The sequence below is a fragment of the Mobula hypostoma genome, chromosome 21, assembly GCF_963921235.1.
Source record: "Mobula hypostoma chromosome 21, sMobHyp1.1, whole genome shotgun sequence".
Lineage (NCBI taxonomy): Eukaryota > Metazoa > Chordata > Chondrichthyes > Myliobatiformes > Myliobatidae > Mobula > Mobula hypostoma.
Window position 1 is genome coordinate 8,189,631 of NC_086117.1, and position 20,600 is coordinate 8,210,230.

The 20,600-nt window shown below is 43.2% G+C and overlaps 1 protein-coding gene across 3 annotated transcripts in view; it reads right to left on the reverse strand.

Moving 5' to 3' along the window:
- The window catches only part of golga1 (golgin A1), an 89,875-nt gene that overhangs the window by 14,890 nt on the left and 54,385 nt on the right, over positions 1-20,600 (reverse strand). For 2 of the 3 annotated variants that reach the window (XM_063073390.1, XM_063073388.1), the window contains 3 exons: positions 19,776-19,878; positions 18,420-18,580; positions 7,717-7,863 (listed from right to left, as the gene is read on the reverse strand). In XM_063073390.1, the coding sequence (XP_062929460.1) occupies positions 7,717-7,863; positions 18,420-18,580; positions 19,776-19,878 (411 nt within the window). The remainder of the gene's footprint in view (positions 1-7,716; positions 7,864-18,419; positions 18,581-19,775; positions 19,879-20,600) is intronic. The other variant, XM_063073389.1, reaches the window with a different exon arrangement.

The following is a 20,600-nucleotide window of genomic DNA, read 5'->3' on the forward strand; positions in this document are numbered from 1 at the left end:
GTTATTATGTGTACAGTATTAGTCTCCTTATTTGAGGGATGTTAAGGTGTTGGAAGCAGTTCAGTTGACGTCTACCAGACAAAGAGTTAAACTGAGTAGGTGTCCTATTAGGAAAGGTTGGACAGGTTTATTTTGTTACTGCTGGAATTTAGATGTGTGAGGGAAGCCTTGACTGAAACACAAGACACTGAAATTTGTTGACGAGATGGAAATTCCTCTTGTGGGAGAATCTAGAACTAGGAGTCATTGTTCAAAAATTAAGGGGGGGGGTCACCCATTTACTTCAGAGCAGACAATTTTTTTTTTCTCAGTAGGATGAAAGTCTATGCCAGAAAATACAGAAGTCTGAAGTCCCACAGGAGCAGGTTCAAGCGCAGCTACAACCATTCGGTTCTTGAACCAACTAGCACAACCCTAATCACTCCAACAACATACATCAAAGTTGCTGGTGAACGCAGCAGGCCAAGCAGCATCTATAGGAAGAGGTGCAGTCGACGTTTCAGGCCGAGACCCTTCGTCAGGACTAATCACTCCTCCATCTTCGCCACATTTGCTCTCAGGATGAGGTTTTTCATTCCAGGATGAGGAAGATGTCCTCTTTTTTTAAAGAAATAGGTTTCCCTTCCTCCACAATCAACTCTGCTCTCAAACGCATCTCTCCCATTTCATGCACATCTGCTCTCACTCCATCCTCCCGCCAGCCCACTAGAAATAGGGTTCCCCTTGTCCTCACCTACCACCCCACCAGCCTCCGGGTCCAACATATAATTCTCCGTAACTTCCGCCACCTCCAACAGGATTCCACCTCTAAGCACATCTTTCCCTCCCCGTCTCTGTTTTCCGCAGAGATCGCTCCCTAAGCGACTCCCTTGTCCATTCGTCCCCCCCATCTCTCCCCACCGATCTCCCTCCTGGCACTTATCCTTGTAAGCGGAACAAGTGCTACACATGCCCTTACACTTCCTCCCTCACCACCATTCAGGGTCCCAGACAGTCCTTCCAGGTGAGGCGACACTTCACCTGTGAGTCGGCTGGGGTGATATACTGCGTCCGGTACTCCCGATGTGGCCTTCTTTATATATATTGGCAAGACCTGACGCAGACTGAGAGATCGTTTCACTGAACACCTACGCTCTGTCCGCCAGAGAAAGCAGGATCTCCCAGTGGCCACACATTTTAATTCCACCTCCCATTCCCATTCTGACATGTCTATCCACGGCCTCCTCTACCGTAAAGATGAAGCCACACTCAGGTTGGAGGAACAACACCTTATATTCCGTATGGAAAGCCTGCAACCTGATGGCATGAACATCGACTTCTCAAACTTCTGCTAATGCCCCACCTCCCCCTCGTACCCCATCCATTATTTATTTATATACACACATTCTTTTTCGCTCTCTCCTTTTTCTGCTCTGTCCCTCTGACTATACCCCTTGCCCATCCTCTGGGCTTTTTCCCCCCTCTCCCTTATCTTTCTCCCTAGGCCTCCTGTTCCATGATCCTCTCATATCCCTTTTGCCAATCACCTGTCCAGCTCCTGGCTCCATCCCTCCCCCTCCTGTCTTCTCCCATCATTTTGGATCTCCCCCTCCCCCTCCCACTTTCAAATCTCTTACTATCTCTTCTTTCAGTTAGTCCTGACGAAGGGTCTCGGCCCGAAATGTCGACTGTACCTCTTCCTAGAGATGCTGCCTGGCCTGCTGCTTTCACCAGCAACTTTGATGTGTGTTGCTTGAAATTCCAGCATCTGCAGATTTCCTCATGTTTGCCTAATCACTACATCACCACTTGTTCTTCCTTGCATATTCTATCAATGACAGTTTTGTTGTGAATGGTGTATCTCTGATATTCATTGCGCCTGTGCATACACGTTCTCTCTTCTCCTTCATGATGACATTGCTGCCCTTTAAAAATGATAAGACTGTCAGCTCTATCCACTCCTTGAGGCAGAAAGTGCCACAAACAAAAAAAAAATCTTAAGTGGGTTTTTTTTTGGATCTGTTAGCGACTGTTGTAAATTACTTGGCCTGGTGCCACCCATATGCAGAGAAAGCTTGTCATCCACCCTGTTCTGCACCCACATAAAACTCTGCATCAGGTTTCCTCTTGAGTCATTTCGAACCTGTTACTGAAGCATGACACCGATAAAGGCCTCTAACAGAGCTTCCTTTGCAATGACAAGATATTCAGTTGCAAGAAAAATTGGGTGCAAATGTTCAGAAGATGTAGCCTTCCACATTTGGTATTATATAACTTGGTCTGGTTGATAGGGGCAGACTGGTTGTGGTTTGATTGCCTCATGAGATACCAGCCAGTAAACACAGAACACAGAACAGTGCAGCACAATAACAGGCCCTTCAGCCTATGATATTGTACCAGCATCTAAATAAACAAGATCAAACTAACCCTTTCCTCCTGCATAGCATTCTAGTTTTTGGTCTATTTAGAAGAAAAGGCTTTCAAAGCAAGCTATTGTAAGACCATAAGACACAGGAGCAGAAACAGGCCATTCAGCCTATCGAGTCTGCTCCACCATTCCATCATGGCTGATTTATTATCCCTCTCAACTCCATTCTCCTGCCTTCTCCCCCTATCCTTAGGTGCCCTTACTAATAAAGAATTTATCAACTACACCCAATAACTTGGCCTCCACAAGTATCTGTGGCAATGAATTTTACAGAATCATCACCTCGACTACAGAAATTCCTCCTCATTTCTATGCTAAAGGGATGCCTATCTACCCTGAGGCTGTGTCCTCTGCTCCTAGACTCCCCCAGTATAGGAAGCATTTCCACTCTAGGCCTCCCAATATTCAAGAGTCATAGAAAAGTACAGCATAGAAACAGGATCTTTGACCCAAAAGTCAATGCCAAACCATTTAAACCAGGGGTCCCCAATCGTTTTTGCACCGCGGACCAGTTTAATATTGACAAAATTCTTGCGGAACGGCCAACAGGGGGGCGGGGGGAGGGGAGGATAAACACAACCGGAATATAGGCGATAAGTCAACTATAAGTCACTTATAGGTGGCTAATACACTCAATTTTGCTTCTAAAAGGGTTTATCTAACGAATTTAACATTAAGCATATAGCGCCCATTTTCCTCGTATGAATATAGTGATAAGTCAATTACAAGTCACTTATAAGTCAATAGCATCATAACATTTTAAGTAACATTTGGATATTAAACACACAGTGCATATTTTCCTCATATGAACATATAAAGTCTTTTACTCGGGTAGTGAAACCAGACAGCCATCCAGTCATAGCTGCAGCCCCGTCTGTGCATATTCCAACACAGAATGACCAGTCCAGTTTGCCTGACGTGTAGTCATTCAAAGACTTGAATAGTTCTGCCCCAGTTGTGTTAGTTGGCAGCGGCAGTGCACACAACATATTCTCGTGCACGTCGTCTTGAAATATATATCGTATATAAACCAGCAGTATTGCCTTGTTGTCGACATCGGTAGACTCGTTGACCTGCATAGCATACCATGGTGACTCATTAAGCCGTTCCAACAGCTGTGCTTCGATGTCTTCCGCTATGTTATCGATTTTCCTTGAAACTGTGGTAGCTGAAAGAGAAACCTGTGCCATCTTGTTAGCTGCAGCTTCTCCCAACAGTTCATGGCACATGTCCTTGGCAGCAGACAGAATCAATTCTTCACCAACAGTGAAAGGCTTCTTAGCCTTAGCAATACGGCTAGCCACTAAATATGACGCTCTCAGAGCAGCAGCATTTGTGGAGATGGTGGCTCTCAGCACTTGCTCATGTTTTTCCGCTCAAAAAACTCAACGGGTTTGTCTTTAAGTGCAGGGTGCTTGGACTCAAGGTGCTGAAGCAGTTTTGAGGGCTTCGTTGCCTCATTAGACAGCTTGTCTCCACATACCACACACAGGGGCTTGGAGTGTTGCCAGTTATTGCCAGTTGCAATAAAGCCATATTTTATGTACGACTCGTTGTATTTTCTGTTGAAGAAAGTTTTTTTTTGCAGTCTCGGCCTCAGCTGTCTCTGCGTTATCATTATCGTTCGGCCTTTTATGTCCCCTACCACCTCTTCCAAAGAAACTCTTAAGCGACGTTTGTTTTTTACTCATCGAGTAGTTGTAGGTTAAATGACCGACTGGTGACCTCACGTGCATTCAAGTTCAACAGTGGGCGTGACAGGGAATGAGGAAAGGTACAGTTGATTCATATCGCCAAATCATATCGTTTCCTCGCGGCCCAGTAGCACATGCTTTGCTGCCTAGTACCGGTCCGCAGCCCGGTGGTTGGCGACCACTGATTTAAACTGCCTACTCCCATTGACCTGCATTAGGACCACAGCCGTCCATACCCCTACTATCCATGGATCTATCCAAACTTCTCTTAAACATGAAAATTACACTTTTGCACTGGCAGCTTGAACCACACTCTCTCTCTCTGAGTGAAGAAGTTTCTCCTCATGTTCCCTTAAACTTTTCCCCCTTAACCCATAACCTTTGGTTGTAGTCCAACCCAACCTTAATGGAAAAAGCCTTCTTGCATTTACTCCATCTAAACACCTCATAATTTTGTGAAACTATATCATATTTCCCCTTAATCTTCTGCGTTCCAAGGATTAAAGTCCTAATCTATTCAATCTTTCCTTATAGCTAGGTCCTCTAGTCCCAGCAGCATCCTTAGGTCTCAATGAGATTCCCCCACCCCTCTTCCATCTAAACTCCAGCGAGTACAAGCCCAGTGCAATCAAATGCTCCTCATATGTTAACCCTTTCATTCTCATATGTATAGAGTTTAGGAAAATAGAGGGCTATGCAATAAGGAAATTCGAGGCAGTTTCTAGAGTAGGTTACATGGTCAGCACAACATTGTGGGCCAAAGGGCCTGTAATGAGCTGTAGAGTTCTATGTTCTATGTTCATGAAGCCCCTTTGGACCCTCTCCAATGCCAGTACATCCCTTCTTAGATGTGTCTTGTAATTGATCACTTTTTTCAGTACAATAATGCTGATATTTTTGAAGATAACCAACTCTATATAGCACCTGTTAGTAGTCCGACCTGGCTCAGCGCACACCTCTGTAGCTCTGTGATTCATGCTTCAAGGACTGTCCCCACTGACTTAAGCAGAGAAAAAAATCAAACTGGCACTTCCAGCGCAGTACTGAGGGAGTGTTGCTCCATCAAAAGTGCAGCCCTTCATGTTCAGTATGAAAACAAAGCCCCGTCTACTCTCTCAGATACAAGATCATAAGGCACTAACCACTTGGATGATAACACTGGACTACCAAGATTTTTCTTCCTGAATACTTTTGGATTTTGGGTTGATAATCATGAAAATCACCATGAAATTTCCCTATCACACTAATTTTTTGAAATCATCTATATTTGTTATTTCAATTCATAATTCAAGTCAGAATAACTGATGCCAAGATTAAGGAAGGCATTTTTGTTGATCCAAAAATCAAACAGGTCATTAATGACAGATAATTCGAAGAGCTTCTAGTGCAGGAGTCCCCAACCTTTTTTGCACTGCGGACCAATTTAATATTGACAATAGTCTTGCGGACCGGCTAACCCGGTGGGGGGGGGGGGGGGTAGGGTTGCCAATGGACAAGAGTAGCAGTCAAATACGTTGTTTACCCTGAGAAAGACTACAACGACCATGAAGCCTTGTGCGGGCACCAGTGCACATGTGTGACTTGCGCATGTGTGTACGTGCCAATTTTTTTCTACAAATTGTTTTTGGCGATTCTGTTCAGGGGTGTTAATCACGACCAGAATATAAGTGATAAGTGGCTAACACATTCAATATCGTTTCTAAAAGGGTTTATCTAACGAATTTAATATTAAACACTCAGCGCATATTTTCCTTGCATGAATATAGTGATAAGTCAATTATCAGGGGAGGACAGGGGAGCTTGAAGTAAGTGTTGAACGAACTTCCAGTAGAAGTGGTAGAGGCAGGTTTGATATTATCATTTAAAGAAAAATTGGATAGGTATATAGACAGGAAAGGAATGGAGGGTTATGGGCTGAGTGCAGGTTAGTGGGACTAGGTGAGAGTAGCGTTCGGCATGGACTAGAAGGGCAGAGATGGCCTGTTTCCGTGCTGTAATTGTTATATGGTTATATAAGTCGCTTGTAAGTCAATAGCATCATAATATTTTAAGTAACGTTTGGCTATTAAACACACAGCACATATTTTCCCCATATGAACATATAAAATCATTGCAACACACTAATATCGCTGAATCAGTGGGAGCCCTGGGCTTGTTTTCCTGCAACAAGATGGTCCTATCGAGGGGTGATGGGAGACAGCGATACTCGAAGGAGGTTCCTTGTGTCCAGTCTATTCCGCAGTTTAGTTTTCATTGCATTCATTGCAGAGATATGTTGGAAATGGAAGCAACGTTTTCAGTGCTTTCCTGGCTATCTCAGGATATTGAGCCTTGACTTTGATCCAGAATGCCGGCAGAGATGTTATGTCAAGCATACTTTCCAGCCCGCCATCATTTGCAAGCTCGAGGAGTTGATCTCCTTCCCACGCCGACATGGATGACGTGCGGGTAATGGCCTCTCATGTGTTCAAATTCAACAGTAGGCGTGACAGGGAATGAGGAAAGGTGCAGCTGACTCCCATCGCCAAATCATATCGTTTCCTCGCGGCCCGGTAGCACATGCTTTGCGGCCCACTACCGATCCGCGGCCCAGTGGTTGGGGACCTCTGTTCTAGTGGGACCAGAGAAAATTGCATAGAGGGCATTCAAGGATGTTGTTGAAGATTTTCTTGGCAACTACAGCATATAAAACCATGAAGTGCAACATGCCACTAAAGATTCATTTTCTGCATTCCCATTGAGACTTCTTTCCCATAAATCTTGGTGCTGTCAGTGATGAGCATGGTGATAGGTTTCACCAGGACATTATGGTCATGGACAAACGGTATCAGGGCAACTGCAATCCATCATTTCAGGATGATTATTGTTGGACACCTGAGTGAAAAGCCCCAGACACTGAGTACAGACAAAAACCATCAGCAAAACATTTAGTTGAACCATTGCAAAGTGTCAGCACCAGTATGTAATTAAACACATTATATTCAATAAAGTTAATTTCTTGTTTGTCCAAATTCCTACATGATACACATAGACTGAAATTATATTTGTGTCCAGTTTCAAGTGGTCTATCATAAACAAAGAAAAATTCTGAGGAAGCAACATTTTTGAAAAAATATTTTGTCCAGTGTAAACCAAGCCCACCCCCCCCCCACAACACACTGGTTAATATTTATCTCCCGCTCAACGTTACTAATATGCATGTTATTTAGTGGCTATTGTGCAGTTGTGTGAGCGAGCAGTACGGAAACCAGTTGCTATATTTTCAGACTACAATGTTGCCTTTGTTTCAAGTACTTAATGGCTATAGAACACTCTGCGATGCTGTGAAAGGTGTGATTCCATGTGATAAAACATCTTTATAATTTAACCATTTTGAGAACACAACTGTGAAACAACAATGTTCATAATGAAAGTGGCATGTTAGAACTACTCAAGATATTCATCACAGACAGAAAAAAGCAGCATTTCAACCAGTGAATATTAATTACAAGCAAAAGTCCGTTAAGTACCCCTATTCAAACACTATTAAAACCCAAAGTTAACACCTAGAGTGGTTGTAAACTGGAAGTATAACTTCTAAACCACAGTGAATTAAGTATTTCCTGTGTGGCTAACCTTATTTTTCTCCATCAACTGCTGCTCCAAATCTTGGTTGTCCTGCTGAAGTTGCATGGCATCTGCAATTGCAACATCTCCGTTTTGTTCTTTCTCACCATTTTCTGGGGGATTGAGGGCCATCAGTTCTGCTTCCAGAGCGGTTACCTGCAGGAGCAATTTGGATTTCATTAACTGAGCTCTTGGTATTACACACTACAGCACAGTACAGACCCTCAACTCATGATATTCATGCTGATCTGTTAACCCACTCCCTCCCACATAGCTCTCCATTTTCCTATAATCCATCTGCCCATCTCAGGGTCTCTTAGATCCACAGCAGATGCCATCTCATTGGCTCTTCACTCAACCCTGGAACATCTAGATGGCAAAAATACATCTGAATGCTCTTTGTTAACTACAGCTCGCATTCGATATTATAATTCCCTCAAAACTATTCAATAAGCTTCAAGACTTTGGCATCGATACCTCCTTGTACAATTGGACTTCTCCACTGGCAGACCCCAGTCAGTTTGGATTGGTAACAACATTTCCTCCACAATCTCCATCAGCATGGGTGCACCACAAGGTTGTGTGCTTAGCAACCTGCTCTACTCGCTATATGCTTAAGACTGTATAAAGCTCCGGATGCCATTTTCAAGTTTGCTTATGACACCACTGTTACAGGCCTAATCAAAGGTGGTGACAAATCGGCATATAGGAGGGAGATTGAAAAATCTGGCTGAGTGGTGCCAACATCAACCTCCTACTCAGTGTCAGCAAGACCAAGGAGCAGATAATTGACTTCAGGAGGAAACTAGTGGCCCATGAGCCAGTCCTCATCAGAGGATTAGAGATGGAGAGGGTCAGCAAATTTAAATTCCTTGGTGTTATCATTTCAGAGGAACTGTCCTGGGCCCAACACACAAGTGCAATTACAAAGAAAGCACAGCAATGCTTCTACTTCCTTAAGAGTCGGCCAAGATTCAGCACGAAATCTAAAACTCTGACAAACTTCTATAGATGAGTGGTGAAAAGTATATTGACTGGCTGCATCACAGCCTAGTATGGAAACACTGTTACTCTCGAACAGAAAATCTTACAGAAGGTAGTAGATATCGCCCTCCCACCACTGAGCACATCTACACGGAACGTTGTCACAGGAAAGCAGCATCCATCATCATCAGGAACCCCCACCATTTAGGTCACACTCCCTTCTTACTGCTGCCATCAAGATGGTGGTACAGGAGCCTCAGGACTCACACCACCAGGTTCAGGAACAGTTATTATCCCTCAATCATCAGGCTCTTGAACTAAAGGGGATAACTTCACTCAAATTCACTTGTCCCATCACTGAAATGTTCCCACAACCTATGGATGCACTTTCAAGGCCTCTTCATCTCATGTTCTTGATATTTATTATTTATTTATTATTATTATTTCTTTATTTTTGTATTTGCATTGTTAGTTGCCTTTTGCACACTGTTTGAATGCCCAAGCTGGTGTGGTCTTTCACTCATTCTATTCTGGTCATTATTCTATATGGATTTATTAAGTATGCCCACAAGAAAATGAATCTCAGGATTGTATATGGTGACATACATGTACTTTGATAACAAATTTACTTTGAACTTTATCTGCCTCTACCACCACACCTGGCAGTGTGTTCTACGCACCCACCACTCTCTGTATATAAAAAAAAACTTGCTTCACAAATCACCCCTATACTTTCCTCCAATCACCTTAAAATTATGCCCCCTCATGTTGGCCATTTCCACCCTCAGAAGATGTTGGCTGTCCAAGCCTCTTATCATCTTGTACACCTCAATCACCTCTCATCCTCCTTTGCTTCAAAGAGAAAAGTCCTCATTCAATCATCCTCACTCATGGTTTTGAATTTAGAATGTTGCAAACTTATATATTATTTTGGCCTTGGAACAAAATAAAGAGTTTGAGAAAAGTCTAGAACACAAGTCTATACTCTGAGTGTATAACATTTTGCCATAGGAACAAGCAACCTCTAGTTTCCAAATCCCCAAACTAAATGGGTTCAAATGAAATTCGCTCTAATTTTAGAGAAAGTGAGTACCTAGTCCTGATGAAGGGTCTCGGCCCGAAACGTCGACTGTACCCCTACCTAGAGATGCTGCCTGGCCTGCTGCGTTCACCAGCAACTTTGATGAGCGTTGACACAATTACATTACCAATTTTAAACTTAAAAAGACACAAGTTCACATCAAAGCTAAACCAGCTAATGTTGTTGATACAGAGGCAGACATGCCACAATTGGCTGCAACGTTGCTGAATCAATGAAGTTAATCAACGTTCTCAATCGTTATTTAAGAATTCCTGATGGAATTCCAGACTCCTGTGCGGGTCACTCATCGATGGTTGACAATTGGTAAATTCTTGCCACGTATACTGAGATACAGTGAAAAAAAATATTTTTGCTTTCCATCCATACAGGTTATTCTGAACACAAGTACAAGGTAGTACAAAGGGAAAGGCAATAACAGAACACAGAGTTGAGTGTAACAGTGGCTGGGTTTTGGTACCATACTCCAAGATCATATTTCTTTTGCAGAAACTAGAAAGAGTGAAGATTAGAAAAAAATGCCACTGTTTTACAATTCTTCGTGTTTCAGAAAGTGCTTAATTAGTTGTAAAACAGTCAATCTCATCTTTAAAGTGCTACATCTCAAATAACTTTGATGACAGTTAAAATAATAATGTATTTTTTAAACTTACTTTTTGATCACAACATTCCAGATTTTTGAAACCATCGGGTCTGACTAGTGGGTAACCTTAAGGAGTTTAAGTTCTGGCAGTTCCTTATGTTGTGAATGGTGCAGGAAAGGTTGGACAGCAGACAGAGACACAGATTACAGAGGAAGACAAGACAGCAATAACTGAACCAAAGGTCATTCTTTTTTCTCCCCAGTTATTTCCATGACATCAGCACATCTGACAAGGCTGGCATTTATTAGAAGCATAGAAACATAGAAAACCTACAGCACAACACAGGCCCTTCGGCCCACAAAGTTATGCCAAACATGTACCTACCTTAGAAATTACTAGGCTTACCCATAGCCCTCTATTTTCCTAAGCTCCATGTACCTATCCAAAGTCTCTTAAAAGACCCTAAGTATCCGCCTCCACCACTGTTGCCAGCAGCCCATTCCACGCATTCACTACTCTCTGCGTAAAATCCTTACATCTCCTGACATCCCTGTACCTATTCTTCAGCACATTAAACCTGTGTCCTCTTGTGGCAACCATTTCAGCCCTGGGAAAAAACCTCTGACTATCCACACGATCAATGCCTCTCATCATCTTATACACCTCTATCAGGTCACCTCTCATCCTCCGTCGCTCCAAGGAGAAAAGGCCAAGTTCACTCAACCTGTTTTCATAAGGCATGCTCCCCAATCCAGGCAACATCCTTGTAAATCTCCTCTGCACCCTTTCTATGGTTTCCACATCCTTCCTGTAGTGAGGCGACCAGAACTGAGCACGGTACTCCAAGTGGGGTCTGACCAGGGTCCTATATCGCTGCAACATTACCTCTCGGCTCTGAAACTCAATCCCACGATTGATGAAGGCCAATGCACCGTACACCTTCTTAACCACAGAGTCAACCTGCGCAGCTGCTTTGAGCGTCCTATGGACTCAGACTCCAAGATCCCTCTGATCCTCCACACTGCCAGGAGTCTTACCATTAATACTATATTCTGCCATCATATTCGACCTACCAAAATGAACCACTTCACACTTAACTGGGTTGAACTCCATCTGCCACTTCTCAGCCCAGTTTTGCATCCTATCAATGTCCTGCTGTAACCTCGGACAGCCCTCCACAATATTCACAACACCTCCAACTTTTGTGTCATCAGCTAACTTACTAACTCATCCCTCCACTTCCTCATCCAGGTCATTTATAAAAATCACAAAGAGTAAGGGTCCCAGAACAGATCCCTGAGGCACACCACTGGTGACTGACCTCCATGCAGAATATGATCCGTCTGCAACCATTCTTTGCCTTCTGTGGGCAAGCCAGTTCTGGATCCACAAAGCAATGTCCCCTTGGATCCCATGCCTCCTTACTTTCTCAATAAGCCTTGCATGGGGGTACCTTATCAAATGCCTTGCTGAAATCCATATAAACTACACCTACGGCTCTAACTTCTATTTTCTATGCTTAAGAGCTCTTGACGAAGAAGTGGAAGTCACCTTCTGGAAGCCTCACAGTCCAAGTGGTGAAGGAGTCAAATGATCTGCTGAGTTCCTCCAATATTTTTGATGTGTTGCTCTGAACTTCTAGCATCTGCGGGATGTCTTGTGTCTTTGATTTTATGTACTCTTCACTCCAGGTCTCCTGTAAAGTCATCCCCTCCTTTTATCTTCAAGACACCTTCTAAACTGCACAATATTCTGACCTAGAAAATACTGCACAGAGATTCTGCAGTTGCTGGAGATCCAGTAGGTTAGACCAAATCTATGGAGGGAAACGAGCAGTCAAGCTCTGACCCTTCATATCCTGATGAAAGGTCTCGGCCAGGAACATTGCCAGTTTACTTCCCTCCACAGATCCTACCTGACCTACTGAGCTCTTGCAGTGCTTTTTGTGTGTTGAATAAAAACAATGGTGTGCCAAATGGGCTGTTTCAGTGATGCTTTCAATGAATGATTATCATAAATTAATTACTTTCCATTTCATCTAAAAGACAGAAACAATACACACATTTTATAGATTATCAGAAACTTCTGGTAATTGAGCATTAATAATAGCAGTAATAATGCCAAACTTATCATTGTTCTAATTGTGAATAATTGTAGTCGAAGCCCCCTTATACTGGGCGTCTCTGGAAAACTGGCTTGTTACCCCCTCGTTAACAGCCACTGGATTCCAAGGCGATAAACCCACCTTTGACCGGCTTCGTACATCTAGGGTGTATACGACTTCGGTCCCGCCAAATCCATCAGGTTAGGATGTCTTCCACCCAAGCCCCAGTTAGTGTGAATGCTGTGTGATTTACTGCCCCTGGCCAAAAATAACAGATTGTACACTGCATACAATTACAATTTAAGAATGTTAATTTAAGCAAACAGTTATTAAATGAAAGGAAGAAAAAAAAAGGGCCCATTATTCTTAAAACTGTCAAAGTGCACTTAAGTTGGAACTCATCTTGACCTTGTCTGTCACTCACACACTGATCTCTCGGTCTGTGCGAAAGCACACCTCATCTTCCAAACGTTGCTCGCAGTCAATCTCAAATAAACAGGTCTCCCACAGGAGCATTGGTTCTTCCTTCCTAGAGCCATTCATCTGCACATGACACCTTGTGCAACAGGGACCGCATCCTCAGCCATCTTTTCCCCGTCTTCTTCCAGCTCCCGCCAACAAAGAGCTTCAACCCAGTGTTCTCCAGAACCTTCTCCCAATTCCACTATCCTGATCGACTGACAGCACATTTCCCAAGTTGAATAACAAGACTCTTATCTTAGTTCAAACAAGCTGAAAGCAGAGCAGACTGCTCTTACGGACTGCTAAAATGAAATACCAACAGCATAGCAGTAAAAATCTTAACCAGGGCGTTACACTCACCACCACCCCCAACCAAAAATAGTCATGTCCTCAAGACTTTCAACCTTATTAACCCATCATCAATACAGTTTTCATAGGAATTTTGTGACGTCAGGGCCTCCGAATGGTAGTGACACATCTCACCAGAGGGATAATGCAACACTCTGTTCCCCTGGTGTGTCATATGCTAGCCTATCTGGGGGCTTCCTGACTCTTTGAGACCTTCTTATCTCATCTTCAGCTCCTCCAGCTTCAACCACCCTTTGTGACCCTTCCTGTTTACTACCGGGGAGTGTCTTCTGGCAGTTCAGGCCCCCCTGCTCCATGACTGAATTTAACTTCCGTCAATTTAAGCTGGTGCAGCCAAACATCCACACCCTCCACTTGTGCTAACTGGCAAGACCTCTCTCGGAAAGGGGTGTACTCAGTTGCTCTGATAATGTGGCAAGTACTCCTGGAGTAACCAACATCAACCACTTCAGTAGAAACCTCATCTTCATGTCCCAACATCTTCTCAGTTAAACTCTTTTCTATTCCTCGGACATTCCGGCAAATTTGCAGGTTCCTGTCATTCTAGCTACTCCTCCAGCACGTGACACGACAGGTTTAGACTGTGTGCACCACACAGTTCCTCTTTTCTGCTCATCATCCTGCTTAGGAAAAACTTGCACCTCCTCAAAAGCAGTTCTGACCACAGGGTGAATGGACAAGGTATTCAAAACGCTCTTTCCATTTCTCTCCTTGTATACTCCCATCAGCCTGCTCACAATGGCGGTATTTATTCCCACAAGAATGGAAGCTCCACCTTCTTCAACCGGATCCGGGCAGACCAACACTAGTGTGTCAATAGTCTCAGTTACTCCAACATCAGCTTCTGAAAATGCTAACTTCAACAACAAGTAACCATCGTAGGAGTACTCATCAGTACTGAGCCCCCGAGACTCAAGGGCACTGAGTAGTGTCAACGGTAAATGCATCAAATACTGGTTGTAAAAGGAGCTATAAAGCAAAGTAGCACGAGAACCTGTGTCAAGTATAGCTCTACAATCCACATGGATACATCAGAGCATGGTTCCACTAAACCTCAGGAATAGTGTTTGGTGCTTCCCTTAATACACTGATAGGAACATATTCTCTCCAAAACGTCAGCCCACTCCTTTATTGCAGGGGTCCCCAACCTTTTTTTGCACTGTGGACCGGATTAATATTGACAATATTCTTGCAGACTGGCCGAGGGGGGTGGGGGGGGGGAGAGGTAGGGTTGCCAACGGACAAGAGTAGCAGTCAAATACGTTGGGTTCACCCTGAGAAACACTACAATGACCATGAAGCCTTGCGTGGGCACCAGTGTGCATGCGTGTTGTACGTGCCAATTTTTCCTGCAAATCGTTTTTGACGATTCTGTTTGGGGGGGGCGGGAGTGTTGATCACGACCGGAATATAGGTGATAAGTGGCTAATACACTCAGTTTCGTTTCTAAAAGGGTTTATCTAACGAATTTAATATTAAACACACAGCGCATATTTTCCTCGCATGAATATAGTGATAAGTCAATTATCAGGGGAGGACAGGGGAGCTTGAAGTAAGTGTTGAATGAACTTCCAGTAGCAGTGGTAGAGGCAGGTTCGATATTATCATTTAAAGAAAAATTAGATAGGTATATGGACAGGAAAGGAATGAAGGGTTATGGGCTGAGTAGCGTTCAGCACGGACTAGAAGGGCAGAGATGGCCAGTTTCCGTGCTGTAATTGTTAAATGGTTATATAAGTCAATAGCATCATAACATTTAAGTAACGTTTGGATATTAAACACACAGCACATATTTTCCCCGTATGAACATATAAAATCATTGCAACACACCAATATTGCTGAATCAGTGGGAGCCCTGGGCTTGTTTCCCTGAAAACAAGATGGTCCCATCGAGGGATGATGGGAGACAGCGATACTCGAAGGGGGTTCCTTATGTCCAGTCTGTTCCGCAATTTAGTTTCCGTTGCATTCATTGCAGAGATACGTCGGAAGTGGAAGCAATGTTTTCAGTGCTTTCATGGCTATCTCAGGATATTTAGCCTTGACTTTGATCCAGAATGCCGGCAGAGATGTTATGTCAAACATACTTTTCAGCCCACCGTCACTTGCAAGCTCGGGGAGCTGATCTTCTTCCCGCGCTGACATGGATGATGCGCCGGTAATGACCTCGCGTGCGTTCAAGCTCAACAGTGGGCGTGACAGGGAATGAGGAAAGGTGCAGCTGACTCATATCGCCAAATCATATCGTTTCCTCACGGCCCGGTGGTTGGGGACCACTGCTTTATTGGATCCCTCTGTAGTTTTACTTTTTTTCTTCTCTGTTTGATTAACCACTAATTTACTTTCCAAAGATATTCCTGTCCTTCACACTCCTGCTCGTAATGTCCATCTTCTCCGTAGGTGTAACAGAAAATACCAGTCGCTTCCCAGTCAGCAGCAGCCCTCTGCTTAGCATGTCCCATCAGTGAATCAGGCTCCCTATCGGCTTTTTCATGCTTGGTGACTGTACCTGCCAATATCAACCGAGATACCTTAGATCTCAAATTTGCCAAGAACTCCTGTAACACCCCCGTAAGTAGATCATCAAGGGTCACTTCAGCAACAGAGGCTACTACCTATGGGGGTCTCCCACTCCACCATTGCATGTTCCTCTTCTCCGACTTTGCTGAGTAACTCGGTAGAAGATGGAGGAAGGCACAGCATGTGGGTCATTCGAATATATAGAGCAATCACATCATGTGTTAGCTGCCCTTCACAACTTGCAACTTAACTTCACAACTTAAGCAATTTCTCTCAGACAGTTGAATGCCCCCCTTGTGGCACAAACAGTGCAGTAGCTTCTCCAACCTGAAAATACAGGCAGACAACTTCTCTCCTTCCTCCTGGAATGTGTGCCTAAACTTCATCCTAAGACTGGCTGCACTTCCAGCAGTGCCGAAAGCATCTTCCAGAGCTTGCAGGTAATTAGCTGACATGGCTAATGGATTTTCTGCGTTGAGGAACCTCACTATATCAGCCACCAGCCCCTTTAAGCTCTCTACCTATCTCTGTTTTTTCATATTATCTGAGCACTGCCATTCATACAGTAACTGAGATGTCTGCTCAGCCCAAGTCTCATTCTTCTTCCCCACTGGGTGTGGGCCTGACCCAGAGAACACTCGCAGCCTATAATAACTTTGGCTCTCCATAGATATACTTCAGCATTTATCAAGCAGTGATATTATAGCCAAAGCAAGCTCAGAATTTAAATCAACAACTGAAGGTCTCATTAGACCTAGCACATCAAATAACTCCTTCTCCTCACTCTGCAGAAATGAGAGCAACTTTTCTTTAAAGTCTCCACCCTCAGCTACGGGAAACTCAACTTTCAACTCTGCGCCCTGGCTTACAGTCCCCTCTTCTCTGAAAGTATGGACGGCCCACGACCCTGTCTCTCTGGGTACTTCAATAGTACCAGGAAGATCCACCCCCGTTACGTCAGTGCTAGTCTGAACTAACACTACATCTTTCAAATTGCCACTCCATGATCGTAACTTGTCCTAATGCTTTAACAGTACTTAAGTCCTAAGCAACAGTTTGTCTGAGCTACGGATATCCACCCCACTCAAAACACAAGCATTAGCTATAGTTAATCTCTTTCAATCGCACCAACGCTCGATCCCTACGGTGTTCATAACCACATCTTAATCATTTTTCTGGACAATAGTTTAACACAGGCTTAAACACAAACCCACTTGATCAATGTTCAGGGCAATCACACAACATGCAATGAACTCAATCCCAGACGATACCCCAACAAATGAAACCCCCTTATACTGGTCAGCTCTGGAAAACCCTTGCTAACAGCCACTGCATTCCACAGCGAGAAACAAACAATTATTAAATGAAAGAAAGAAAAAAAACAAAAAGGGCCCATTACTCTTGAATAGCTAAATGTGCACTTGATTTGGAGCTCATCTTGAACTTGTCTGTCACTCACACGCTGGACCCTCGGTCTGCATGAAAGCACACCCCAACTTCCGAACGTCGCTTAAAATCCATCTCGAACAAACCGGTCTCCCACGGTAGTATTGGTTCTTCCTACTTGAAGCCAATCATCTGCACAAAGTACCTTGTGCAACAGCCATCTTTTCCCCTTGTCTTCTTCCAGCTCCTGCCAACAAAGACCCAGCGTTCTCCAGAACCTTCTCCCAGTTCCACTATCCTGATTGGCTGACAGCACATTCCTAAGCTGAATAACAAGCCTCTTACCTTAGCTCAAACCCAAACAAGCTGAAAGCAGAACAGAACTGCTAAAATGAAATACCTACAGCACAGCAGTAATAAATGTTAACCAGGGTGTTACATAATCATTATTTGACAGGTATGAGGATTAGAGTAGCATTAATGATATAAAACAGTAGTTGATGGTCATTGTAAACTCAGTGGGTCATGAAGGATATTTCTGGGCTGTTTCTCTCTCTCTGACTTTTTAACTCTATAAGGCACGATATGAGCTTAGTTAAGTAACTTAAGGGTTAAAGAAATGTGCAGCAGAAATGTAAGCCACACAGATACCCGTATTTCTCTAGGAATGATAAGGAACTTGAAGAGATGTTGCAGAGCCAGTTTGACCTTCAGGAAGACTGCAAACAAAGACAAACCTTACCAAACATGCTAAGCCTTTAGAGATAGGGGGTGTGAACAGCTGTTCACAAGCCTGGAATTTGCAGGAAGGATTCCAGGCTCACGAGCTAATATTAACTATGATCAGAATGACAGAATCATGGAACTATGCTGCATGGACTAGATAGGCTGAAAAGCTTATTTCCACATACAGCTGGAAACAAGTCCCTTGGCTCATATCGACCATGATGCCTACCTACACTATTCTTATTTGCCTGTGTCTTCTTATGCAAATGCCTTTCAAATGTTGCAATGCATATTTCTTTCTCACAAAATGGCTGTACTTTTTTTTTATTGATTCAGAAATAACGACAGGTCACTTAAAGTCTCCAAGGAACAAAAATAAACTGAGCTACAGTTGTGTTATAAGTGTAGTGTGCCCAACCACCAGGAGTAACAATTGGTTCAAAACTTAGTGTGTGATTGAGATAAAAAGATAACCTACCTTCCTCTCACTGGCCTCCAGTAGTTGCCGGCTCTCAGCTACCTTCAGCTCAAGATCAGTTAGCTGGCTCTGGGCTGCCCCCTCTCTTTCCACTGTTAAACGTTTATAACTTTCACTTTCAATGTGTAGCTGATGCAATTGTGACCTTAGAGCTTCCTTATCTAGGGAAATGTTAGGATAACAAATTTATAACAATTGATTGCAATTAAATATATGTAATTAAGAACCCTTCATTTGTAAGTGAAATACCACTCAATTTTAGCAAGTACAAACAGAAAATACACACAGTGGCCATGTTATTAGGTGCACCTATTTACCTGCTCTTTAAAGCAAATATCTAATCAGCCAATCAGGTAGCAACAACTCAATGCATAAAAGCATGCGGACATGGTCAAGAGGTTCAGTTGTTATTCAGACTAACATCAGAATGGGGAAGAAATGTGATCTAAGTGGCTTCGACCGTGGAATGTTTGTTGGTGCCAGACGGGGTGGCTTGAGTATCTCAGAAACTGCTGATCTCCTGGGATTTTCATGCACAACAGTCTCTAGAGCTTACAGAGAATGGTGTGAAAAATAAAAAAAGCATCCAGTGAGTGGCAGTTCTGTGGGCAAGAACGCCCTTGTTAATAAGAGAGGTCAGGGGAGGGTGGCCAGACTGGTTCAAACTGACAGGAAGGCAACAGTAACTCAAATAATCACACAACAGTGACATGCAGAAGAGCATCTCTGAATGAATATGTTGAATCTTGAAATGAATGGGCTACAGTGGCAGAAGACCGCACAAGGTTCCACCCCTCAATCCACGTAATAAAGTGGCCACCAGTTTACATTGACTAGAACAAAACAAGAATTTTGAAGATTTCCCAAAATCTATCCAAATGCAGATTTAGAAAACAGGTCTCTAAGGAGCCGATGTTTGACCAACAATGACTAATCGTTTCCAGTCCCTATCAAGCAGTTCTGTGACTTAATTCACATGGCTCAAAGGCCTCAGATTTTGCTGTTTTATAATTACTTAGCAGAAAGTGCCCAGGGGAAACTGGGCAAATCAGTATGCAGTATGCAACTGTTTGCAGGCACTTACTCTGTACTCAGAGACATGGCTGTGATGATATTGTTTTCATATCAGTTGTTTGAGTACATTGTAAAATTAAAATCAAACTGCATTGCCAACCACACACTGACCTTGAAAATTCACATGTGGATTTTGTTTTTTACTCATTTAAGTATAATGATCAATGTTTCTCAGAGGCTAAGGTAAAAGTGGATGTTCCTTAGCTAGATCTAAAATACAGTTCAAAGCTTTGAAAATATTAAAATATTGCTGGATCGCTAATAAATTATATATGTTCAAACCTTGCTCAAGTTTCTTAAAATCTTCTTCCATTTTGATGAAATCTTTAACTTTCTGCAAGACAGAAATATTTTTTTCTTCCAGCTTTTCTGTTAATGTTAACACCTATCAGTGTGAAAAAAGTGAAAATGAATTTATGTTGTATTTATTGGTAAAACATCAGCAGTGCCAGCAAGTGTATCTTCCCCAGACAACAGATGACAACATTTGTAAAGGATCATAATCATAAAAATCCTATCCTACAGAAGGAACCACCCGGCAAGTGGAGTTTAATGTGGAGATGTGTGAGGTCATGCACTTTAGCAAAAAGGAATCAAATAGGGAGAGAGAACAAATGGAGTGAAATTCTACTCAGAGCAAAGTTAGTAGCCACTTCCAGTACATAGTTAAGAGATGTACTGTGGAGAGCATTCTAACTGGTTGCATCATCATCTGGTATGGAGAGGCCACTGCACAGGATCAGTAAAGATGGAGAATAAAGACGCATACGTAAGGTTCCTTTTCGTTGACTACAGCTCTGCCTTTAATACCATCATTCCAAATAAACTGATTCCTAAGCTCCGGAACCTGGGCCTTAGCACTCAGATCTGCAGCTGGATCTTCAACTTCCTCACAGATGGGACCCAGGCTGTAAAATTAGGGGCTAGGCTCTCCTCTACAATCATTCTGAGCACCGGTGCCCCAGAAGGCCGTGTACTCAGCCCCCTGCTGTACTCACTGTACACCCATGATTGTGTAGCCAAGTTTCCATCGAACTCAATATATAAGTTTGCTGATGACACAACAACTGTAAGCCTTATCTCGGGTAATGATGAGTTTGAGTACAG